At 39.7% G+C, this 11,054-nt stretch overlaps 1 protein-coding gene across 6 annotated transcripts in view; it reads right to left on the bottom strand.

The window, feature by feature from the left end:
* Positions 1-11,054, bottom strand: part of CTPS2 (CTP synthase 2) — a 229,871-nt gene that overhangs the window by 96,562 nt on the left and 122,255 nt on the right. For 2 of the 6 annotated variants that reach the window (XM_010336704.2, XM_003920353.2), the window contains 2 exons: positions 10,403-10,513; positions 7,703-9,478 (listed from right to left, as the gene is read on the bottom strand). The exons of the other annotated variants lie outside the window; for them this stretch is intronic. In XM_010336704.2, the coding sequence (XP_010335006.1) occupies positions 10,444-10,513 (70 nt within the window). In that variant the 3' untranslated portion in view covers positions 7,703-9,478; positions 10,403-10,443. Of the gene's footprint in view, positions 1-7,702; positions 9,479-10,402; positions 10,514-11,054 lie in introns of those variants that run through there. 6 annotated transcript variants of the gene reach the window in all.

Genomic DNA, 11,054 nt, shown 5'->3' on the forward strand with positions numbered 1-11,054 from the left:
CTTGTAGAAGATGTCAATCAAAATAAACTGCATTCCTGAGACACAGGACCAGAAATTAAAGCTATTCTACTTGTCAAGGTCCAGGGACTATTGCAGAAGACATAGACATGTGAGATTGTAAGGGTTGATTTTGAGAGATAAAATAAGTTCAGTTTCTCTATAAATTAATCATTAATGTCAAAGGCACACTGATGTAAGACCAGCATATGGTGCCCCTATGTCAGATTAACAAGATTTTCCTGAAGCATTAACTGACTACTTAATAAAGGTTATAGAAAGCTTATGGAAGTTATATCTTATGGTCAAGATTAAAATTTTATAGATTGTAACATTTTGAAAAACAAATTTAATTGACTTTATGCTGCTTTTATTAGGGCTTATTGTTTAGAAAATTAAGTCTCCTCTCTCAAAGAATGAAGGTTTTCACCTTTTTTTGAAATCCTTGAGTTATCACTTTGGTCAAATGAATGACTTATTTTACAATTACCTGTGATATTAAGTGTTTTAAGCCTTTGATATTTGACAGACTTTCCAAAATCAAATTATAAATTATGTCTTTTTCTGAGTGAATTAATCCTTTAAGATACCAGATTCTCTAAAGTCCAAAAATATAATTTGGCTTATTTGGCACAAAAATTATACAGGAAACATTGTCAAATATGAAGTGGTGTTTGGTTTTCTTTGGACTATATTTGTATAAATATGTTATTGATATGTGTTCCAAAATTATGGGAAATTCCTATAATTCTAATATGCTTAGTGTACATTATCAGTAATAATTATAACTGTTATGTTAAATTATTGTGTGCCACAGAGGTAACAAATTTCCTTGTCAATTGTGTCCTTGACTATGGCTGCCCTTAAACTTTTGGTCATCCATAGACAATTGCTGTCTTGTTTTGGTCCTCTTTAGAAGGTGATTTTATAATCAGCTATAAAACTCAAACAGGTGCTCTTGAATACAAGTTTCTGATAACCTTGGAGACTGTGACATCAGAATAGAAGAAAAACCTTTAGGACTCATGGAGAACTGAAATGTTCATGAATATCAAGCAGAGCAGGAATTTACTGCATGGACTGAAGTAATACAAAATTGAGGTAATCTTTTTCACTTTTTGCTTAAAATATTGCTGATCCTTTGTTTTGTTTTTTTAGAGTCAAGGAAACTTTTCTTTTGAGCTATGGACAGCTTTTAACAATTTAGTATACTATGAACAAAATTTAGAACATATTTGTTTCTCTCTACCTGATTTCTCCAGAATTTGGAAACTATTTGTGAGCATTCTTAACTTATGGCAACACAGTTATTTGCATAAGTGCAATAAGGATCCGTTTTCATGGCCAGATTCAGTGGCTCATGCCTATAATACCAGAACTTTGGGAGGCCAAGGTGGCCAGATCACAAGGTCAGGAGAGCAAGACCATCCTGGGCAACATGGTAAAATTCCATCTCTACTAAAAATACCAAAATTAGCTGGGCATGGTGGTATGTGCCTGTAATCACAACTACTCAGGAGGCTGAGACAGGAGAATGGCTTGAACCAGGGAATCGGAGGTTGCAGTGAGCCATGATTGCACCATTGCACTCCAGTCTGGCAACAGAGCGAGACTCTATCTCAAAAAAAAAAAAGTATCTGTTTTCCTTTATAATAGGGCACAATTAGAGAAACTGATTATTTTGCCAAGGGTTTGACTGGAATGTTGTGCTTTCCTTTAAGGAACCAAACTTGACTTATGGAGCCAATAAAGGCCTCTTGGAAATGCTGGCCTCATACCTAGTCTACACAGTCCCTGTACAGGATTCCTGACTTGTGGTAGGTAAAGCATATCACTTTCTGACAGGCCCAGGACCCCCAAGTTTATCTTGAAACCTCAAGAGGAGAGGAATTCACCCAACTCATAGGTATTTGATGGTACAAATCCATGGCTGAGCTTGGCTTTTAAAAAGTTTTATCTGAGATTCCTTCTATGAAACAAATTTCCATCAAAGCCAATTTAAAAGCCTATGGGAAAAAAAAAAAATTATTATTCTTGCTGCACTTTATACAAATAATCAGGCCAAGTATAATAAAGCAAATTGGTCCTACCATGATCTCTCTTTAGTAAAAATGGGAAACTGCAGAGAGAAAAATTATTTTATTTTTTAATTTTTTTTTTGAGACAGAGTTTTGCTCTTGTTACCCAGGCTGGAGTGCAATGGCGCCATCTCGGCTCACCGCAACCTCCGCCTCCTGGGTTCAGGCAATTCTCCTGCCTCAGCCTCCCGAGTAGCTGGGACTACAGACACTCATCACCATGCCCAGCTAATTTTTGTATTTTTAGTAGAGATGGGGTTTCACCATGTTGACCAGGATGGTCTCGATCTCTTGACCTCGTGATCCACCCGCCTCGGCCTTCCAAAGTGCTGGGATTATAGGCGTGAGCCACCGTGCCCGGTGAGAAAAATTATTTTTTAAAAACTGTAGTACACTTGTTGTTAGATTCTAGCCTTGCCTAATGTTTTTCAATGGTTATTATTATCTTCTACAGTTTGGACGGAATTCTAATTTTTCTTGGCTACAAGTCTTCAAAATAATGTTTTCAATTTTTTTCCTTCTTTTTCCCCATTTTTTTCCTAATTTGGAGTCACTGAAAACTAAACTGTGCTTCCGTAAAGCCCTGTGAACTGAAGCGAGACAATTTAAACTTCAGAAGAAAACAACAACAACCTATTTATATAATAAGCCACTTTCATCCCTGCCCATTGATACATAAACTCAGAGTAATGTGGCCTATATCGATTTTCCAGGATTGTGCTTTTGTTTGTTGTTTTTCTCCCTTCCTCCCCGTATATTCTCTTCATAGGACATACAACTTCACAACCTGCTAAGATTGAACTTTCCTAATAACTGGGGACCTACCCATCTAAGAATAAACAATCCTAGCCATGAGAGATCAGCTAAAACCTGGGACCAGAGACTCATTTTCTCCTAAAATGCTTTCTCCAAAAGATTTTTTGAAAGAAAAGGGGGTAAATATGAAAGGAAAATAAATCTCAGAGTCCCCATGTCACTAAGCAAAAGGAAAAATTCAAGCTGGGAACTGCTTAGGGCCAACCTGCCTCCCATTATATTCAATGTCACCTCTGTGCTCACTGAGATAAGTGCATGTCTAACTGCCTCATTTGGAAAGGCTAAAGAATGCAACCATTTCTCTCTTATCTATTAATAACCTGGAAGTCCCCCACCCCCATGCCTATAATCCCAGGATATTGGGAGGCCAAGGTGAGCAGATTACAAGGTCAGGAGTTCGAGACCAGCCTGGCCAACATTTTTTTAAAAATGTATTTTTAAAAAGTATAAAACTGTCTAAAGAAAAAAAAGTATAAAACTAGGCTGTGCCCCAACCACCTTGAGCACATGTCATCAGGACCTCCTGAGGCTGTGTCATGGATACACATCCTCTACCTTGGCAAAATAAACTTTCTAAATTAACTGAGATCTGTCTCAGATTTTCTAGGTTCATGCGCCTTTGCCTCGAGTTGTCCCACCTTTCTGGACAGAACCAGTATCCATCTTACACATATTGATTGATGTCTCATGTCTTCCTAAAATGTATAAATCCAAGCTGTGCCCTGACCACCTTGGGCACATGTTATCAGGACCTCCTGAGGCTGTATCATGGATGCACATCCTCAACCTCAGCAAAATAAACTTTATAAATTAACTGAGATCTGTCTCAGATTTTGGAGACTCACAATCTCTACTCTCCACCAAACCTACTATAAAAAACACTCAGCTTTAACTGCTTCTTTGGGTCTTCATTTTCTTATGAATGTTCATGTGTCACATAAAACTTAAATTTGTCCACTTTTCTCTCATTAGTCTGTCTTTTGATATAGGGCCTCAGCCATGAACTTAGAATGGGTAGAGAAAAAAAATATTTTTCCTCCCCTACACATTTCTAAGTATCTTACCTGATTTTCGATGGCATCTTTGGGTTGCAGAACCTTAGCTGTAGGAGAAATGGTGGTGAGGGCCAATGTCTGGCACTGATTTTAACAGACTATAGATGTGTAGGTGAATAGTACTTATTTTAACAAAATAGAAAGTGCAAGAAAGAAATATAGCAACAAAAGTGACAATTAAGATTGAAAGGGACCCTTTTCTTTTTTTTTTTTTTTTTTTTTTTAGATGGTCTCACTCTGTCTCCCAGGCTGTAATGCAATGATGCCATCACAGCTCACCTCAGCCTTGACCTCCCAGGCTCAAGTGATCCTCACACCTTAGCCTCTCGAGTAGCTAGGAGTATAGGCATACACCACCATGACCAGCTAATTCTTCTAATTTTCCATAGAGATGGCGTCTCACTATATTGCCCAGGCCAGGCCAGTCTTGAATTCCTGGGATGAAGCTATCCTCCTGCCTCAGCCTCCCAAAATGTTGGGATTATAGGCATGAGTTACCATGCCCAGCCCTTGCTCCATTCTTGTCATTTAGCCTATACTTTCACTTCATTGACACCAAGCCCATGAAGGTACCATTGAAACAGTGCCACCATTCACCCAACTGTCCTGTCAGTCAGGAAAAGCACATCCCCACTGGGTCTCGGAGCTCTCGGCCCATTGTCTTTGCACTGTGTGACCACAGAAAACCAAGTACATCATTTACCTGCTTTGTTCAGGAGGCTGTCCTTGGTTCTCTAGTTTGTGATAGGACCCCATTTTACACTCTCTCTCAAGCCCCCTTGTCCTTCTTCTTTGGTACTGTCATAGCCCCTAAACATATGACAATTATTAATACAATTAAATGCTTATTTCTCTATAGATTTGTTTAAAGCCACCTTCCCTCAAGAGATGGTCAGGTCTTAAGGCAGGTTTGTGACAGATGACAGGCTCTTGGGCCCATCATGTAACAAATTAAAAAAAAAAAAAAAAATTAGCATGGGGACAAGCAGATTTCCCAGACAAGGCTTTTATCTTGAGGTTTGTGCTCGAGTGCAGGGGAGACACCAGGGGTACAAGGATCCCTCAGGCTGACTCCCTGAAAAGGTGGTAGGGATTTTTTTATTAGACAAACACAGGAATTGGTATCAGGGGTAGGGTATGCAGGCTGGCCTGGGGAATTGCTATCTTGCATAATGGGCCACCTAGGGGTCTGGCCAGCAGTAACAGGCTGCAAATCAATTGTTCAGCGTTCCTTCCCTTCCCAAGATGGGACAGTCTGCAACTTCGGTTTGATGTTTAGATTTCCTAAAGCCAGTTCCTGGAATTCTTTTAAGTAAAAGGCATGGTTAAACATTATGAAAGCACAGAAGAATGGCTATTTTCTTTGTAAGCCTAAAGCCTTATCTAAAGCCAATTGTCAGCAAGGCAGTGGTGTGGGTCTTGTGATCAGCGAGACAAGAAGAAAAAAAAATATGTGAAAAAGGAACGGAGTCCCTTTTCTATTCTATTTGAGGTTACTCCCCACTGCACCCCCAGCCCCTGACATTGTCAGAGGCTTTTCAGAGTGACTCCATCTTGAATAGGGGCTGGGTAAAACAAGGCTGAGACCTACTGGGCTCCATTTCCAGGAGGTTAGGCATTCTTAGTCACAGGATGAGATATGAGGTTGGCAGGACTGGCATCACAAGACACAGGTCAGAAAAACTCTGACCATAAAACAAGATGCAGTACAGAAGCTAGCCAAAACCAAGATGGTGACAAAAGTGACCTCTAGTCATCCTCACTGCTCATTATACTCAAATTATGATGTATTAGCATGTTTAAGGAAACTCTCACTAGCACCATGACAGCTAACAAATGCCATGGCAGTGTTCAGAAGTTACTCTGTATAGTCTAAAAAGGGGAGGAACCCTCAGTTCCAGGAATTCCCCACCCCTTTCCCAGAAAACTCATGAATAATCTACCCCTTATTTAGCATATGATCAAAAAATAACCATAAGTATACCCAGTCAGCAGCTTGTGCTGCTGCTGTGTCTATGGAGTAGCCATTCTTTTGTCTCGTTTACTTCTCTAATAAAGTTTATTCTATGGATTTGCCCAAAATTCTTTCTTGTGCAAGATCCAAGAACCCTCTCTTGGGGTCTGGACTGGGACCCCCATCACCATGTCTGTCTCAAGAAACATTTGTTGAGTAATGATTTATAGTAACTTTCTGTGCTCATGTCTCATTCTTGTTCCAGTACCTGTATTCTAATCAGCCATGCTACTGTCCTTCTGTGCTTCCCTACATTCCAAGTTCAAGGGTACAGGCTAGTTTGTTGTTTCTTAAGTGCTCGTCTTTCTGGTCTTGTTTACATGCATCATTAGCCCACAGGAAAGCACTATGTTACAAGTGACTTTAGAAATCACAATCATTAAAATGGAAAACTTCCATTTAAACCAGACTATCCCTTTGTGATGTTAAAAGTGTCCCCTCTGGCCAGGCGTGGTGGCTCATGCCTGTAATCCCAGCACTTTGGGAGGCCGAGGTGGGTGGATCATAACATCAGGAGATCGAGACCATCCTGGCCAACATGGTGAAACCCCCGTCTCTAACAAAAATACAAAAATATTAGCTGGGTATGGTGGCACACAATTGTAGTTCCAGCTACTCAGGAGGCTGAGGCAGGAGAATTGCTTGAATCCAGGAGGCGGAGATTGCAGGAAGCCGAGATGGTGCCACTGCACTACAGCCTGGGCAACAGTGCGAGACTTACCAAAAAAAAAAAAAAAAAAAGTGTCGCCTCTGGCCGGCAGTGGCTCACGCCTGTAATCCCAGCACTTTGGGAGGCCAAGGGAGGCAGATCACCTGAGATCAGGAGCTCGAGACCAGCCTGGCCAACATGGAGAAACTCATCTCTACTAAAAGTACAAAAATTAGCCAGGTGTGGTGGCAGGTGCCTGTAATCCCAGCTACTCAGAAGGCTGAGGCAGGAGAATCACTTGAACCCCAGAGGCAGAGGTGCAGTGAGCCAAGATGGTGCCATTGCACTCCAGCCTGGGCGACAAGAGCGAGACTCCCTCTCAAAAATAAAAAAAAGTGTCACCTCTGAGCTTCTGACCCCCTCCCTATGAGGCCCATTCTAGCTTTTTAACCTACCTCTTGTGGGCTTTTCATTTGGAGCCTCTTGTGATCTTCAAGCTGTAATTTTTGCAAGTGGAGCACTAAAGCTCTTTAATATTTTTGTTTACCAGAATTACTCATTTCATTTCTGTATGTGCTTGGTAGATGAATTTTCTGTGGTATCTTACAAAATAAGGCCATAATACCTTACGGCATTAAAAAATAAAAGGTCGGGGGCAAAACCACCACAAAAAAATTAACTGAACAACTAAAATATTTAAATGAGTATTACAAAGCTTAAATGTAGGCAACAACTAATTCATATCAAGCACATCCAACAGGAAAAATCAGAAAGCATACTAGCTAAGAATGTTAGGGAATGGGGCAAGGACTCGGGACATGAAGGAGGTGCAGGGTTGGATCCTGTCTTTATTTTAAAATTTAATATTGTGTTCAAATGTGAATTTTTTAATTTTGATTTTTTAAAATAATATTGCATTAAAATATTACTGATCCTTCTTCAGAAGTTAAAGAGAATTACCATATGACACAGCAATTCCTCTCCTAGGCATACTCCCCAAAAGAATTAAAAACAGGTACTCCAACAAACATTTGCATGTGATTGTTCATAGTATTACTATTCACAATAACCAAAAGGTGGAAACAAACTGTGGTATATTCATACAATGGAATTTTATTCAGCCATAGAAGGAATGAAGTTCTGACACATGCTACAACATGGGGAAACCTTGAAAACGCCATGCTAAATGCAAGTCTGACTGATCAGGGGCTCTTGGGCTCTCAATGCAATAGAAATTGACATGGGGCGAAAAGAGTTTTCCCAAACAAAGCACGCGAAGGGTAAGAGATATAGGTTAGCATCATCTGGTTGTGATCGTTATCTTGAGTAATGGGCCACCTGGTGGTCTGGCCAGCACCAACAAAGCTGTAAATCAATTAATTGTTCAGCATTCCCTCCCAAGATGGGACACTCTGCAATCTTGGTTCCATATTTTGGATCTCCTAAGGCCAGTTCCTGGAATTGTTTAAGTAGAAGACATGGTTAAGCATTATGAGAGCACAGAAGAACAATACAGAAAGGCGATTTTCTTTGCATGACTAAAGCCTCGAGGTTAGCAGGTATGGTGTCAGTGAGGTAGTGGTATGGGTTTTGTGATCAGTGGAAATGCATTAAAAAATGCTCTAGTGGGGGTGAGCGAAAGCCAAGTCCCCTTCCTACTCTCTCAGAAGAAGTCAGCCACAAAAGGCCACATACACATATATTGTATAATTCCGCTTATATGAAATATGCAGAATAGAAAAAGCCACAGAGATGAAAAGGAGATCAGTGGTTGCCAGCGGATAGGCAGAGGGGAAGATAGGGAGTGACTGTTAGTGCGTACAGGGATTTCTTTTGTAGTGATGAAAATGTTTTGGAAATAGTTAAAGGTGGTGGTTGTTCAACATCAGTGAATACAACCAAACCGTTCACTTCAAAATGGTTAATTCTACGCTATATGAATTTCACCTCAATTAAAAAATATATATACAGGTTGAGTATTCCTAATCTGAAAATCCAAAATCCAAAATGCTCCAAAATTCAAAAATTTCTGAATGCCAACATGATGCCAGAAGTGGAAAATTCCACACCTGATCTCATGCCAAAAATCATAGTCAAAATGCAGTTGAAACTTTGCTTCATGTACAAATTACTTAAAATTTTGTATAAAATTACCTTTAGGCTATGTATGTAAGGTATACATGAAGCATAAATGAATTTCATGTTTAGACATGAGTCTCATTCCCAAGATAATCTTATTATGTATATGCAAATATTCCAAAATCTGAAATTCAAAACACTTTTAGCCCCAAGCATTTCACATAAGGGATACTCAAACTGTATTTTGATCTTGACTCCTGAGTTTTTTTGGAGGTCCCTTAATCTTGTACCTGAGGCAAAGCCTTACTTGCCACCTCCAAGTCTTGGACCTATTAAATTTTACATTTACCAGAAAATAAACAGGGTGAGAAATTGAAATTATCTTGGACCACACACAAATCTGTGGCTGAGGTCCAGGTAAAACAACTTATTTTCTTACTCAAAATTACTTACAGTATGCTCCCTGCCATATTTTCCATACAAAAGCACAGTGACCTGGACTCTTGCTCATCATCCTATCATTCTGATCCGCTGGACAAAACATGAATTCACTTTCTCCCCAGTGAGGTTGTTGGGAAAAATTTAATCAGCTAAAGATATTTTAAGTACCAAAGGCTGCCTCTGGAGGGAAAAGAAAACTACGCCTTTGGTTCTGGTTCACAGAAGTATGTATTATCAGATTCCCTTTGAGGCTTTACATCCCATGTTTGCTGGAGAACAGGGGGATTCTGTAAGGGTGTAGTGATTTCTTCAGATAGTTCCTTCATCTTGCCTTCAATTATTTCAGAGGCTTAAAAGAAAAGAATATAAATATTAGCAACACCAGGAACTGAATAATACAAGTCTTTCAATATCTCCAGCTAACCTTTGTACCATTTTGGCTTGCTCCAAAAGGTCTCCACGCTTGAGGGAAAACTAAATAGAACCAGCTTTGCAACCCCTGATGAACGTGAAGAGAGCTCACAGGAAAGCAATGAACTCTTTACGAGTCTTCCAAAATCTGCTGTCTCTGCTGAAGAACAGCTTATACAACTTGAGGCCGGCCATAATGCCTAGGGCAATCCAGGTACTATCTGCCACTAAGCATAAATTTACCGAAGCTATCCAGGCTGGTGTCTCTCTAACAGTGCATAATAGAGCTATGGGCTGCTCTTGGACACTAAACCTGTCTCTTGCATCTCCCTACAAAGAAATCAAATACTATTTTATTTTATATAAATCCAAGGAAATCTGCTCTTCTATGAGTGGCCTTGACCAGGGAACAGCAAACTGTTTTAGTTTTATTGGAACACAGCCATACCTGTTCATTTATGTATTATCTACAGTTGCTTTCCTGCTACAATGGCAGAACTGAGTGGTTGCCACAGAAACTGCATGGCTCATAAGCCTAAGATATTTACTCTCTAACCTTACAGAAAAAGTCTGCCAACCCCTGACACAGACTATTATGACTCTAACCACAACAGCCCCCACTTATACATTTGTAGGTGTACTTGTATATTGTTTCCTGGCCCAAGGTGCATTCCACTTTCCCCAAACACTAACTCTTGACAGCACCATGGGCTGTCATGCCTGTCCTGCTAACTGTGCCAGTCAAATGGAAGCATCTCGAAGGAGCAAGATCCTGTGAAGCAAGTCCTATAATACCCCTTCTATACCAAGACGACAGCTTGTCCATGAGAGAAATGAACAATCCTCGAAGATTCCATCTTACCCTCACAGGCAGTCCCCATTATTCCCAGTCATGTATTCATTTCAGCTTAATTCCAACTCAGCTATCCTTGGCTCTGAAAAGCTGTCATCACTGGCATCACTGTATCTATCACTAGATTAAAAAAGGAACTAATTTAGCAAGTGTTAGAAAAAAAAAAACGCTGGATAATGATTTACTTTGCAATTTCAAACACATTCCATATTAACCCCTTAGGATGAGAGAAAATATTAAGGAATATTCTTTTGGCACTTTTCTAGTTACCACAGGAAGAGTTCAGTCCAACCACATGCAATGGCCTCTTTCTTTGGTCAGAGAAACAGATCACTTATTTTCATTGTAAACTGTAAGTTACTTATTCAGAAAATTTTAAAATGCATTTCAATTTAGACTGAAATGTATAATTTTCTGAAGACCACTGATGATTTCCAAACTTTAATAAAAGCCTTGAAAGTAGATTGCCTTCCTGCCACCTTAGCTATTGCTTGCTTTCTACTAGAGATGTTATATTAACAAACTGATTTAAAATGAAAGCCTGAGCTGATGGACCCATTTATTTTCTGTGAATCTACTCTTGTCATATTAGGGCCTAAATCTCAGTCCATCTGAGGCAGAATATCACTTAGTCCTACTTCTACTGATGTCAATTTGTTCT

The sequence above is a fragment of the Saimiri boliviensis genome, chromosome X (genome assembly GCF_048565385.1).
Source record: "Saimiri boliviensis isolate mSaiBol1 chromosome X, mSaiBol1.pri, whole genome shotgun sequence".
Lineage (NCBI taxonomy): Eukaryota > Metazoa > Chordata > Mammalia > Primates > Cebidae > Saimiri > Saimiri boliviensis.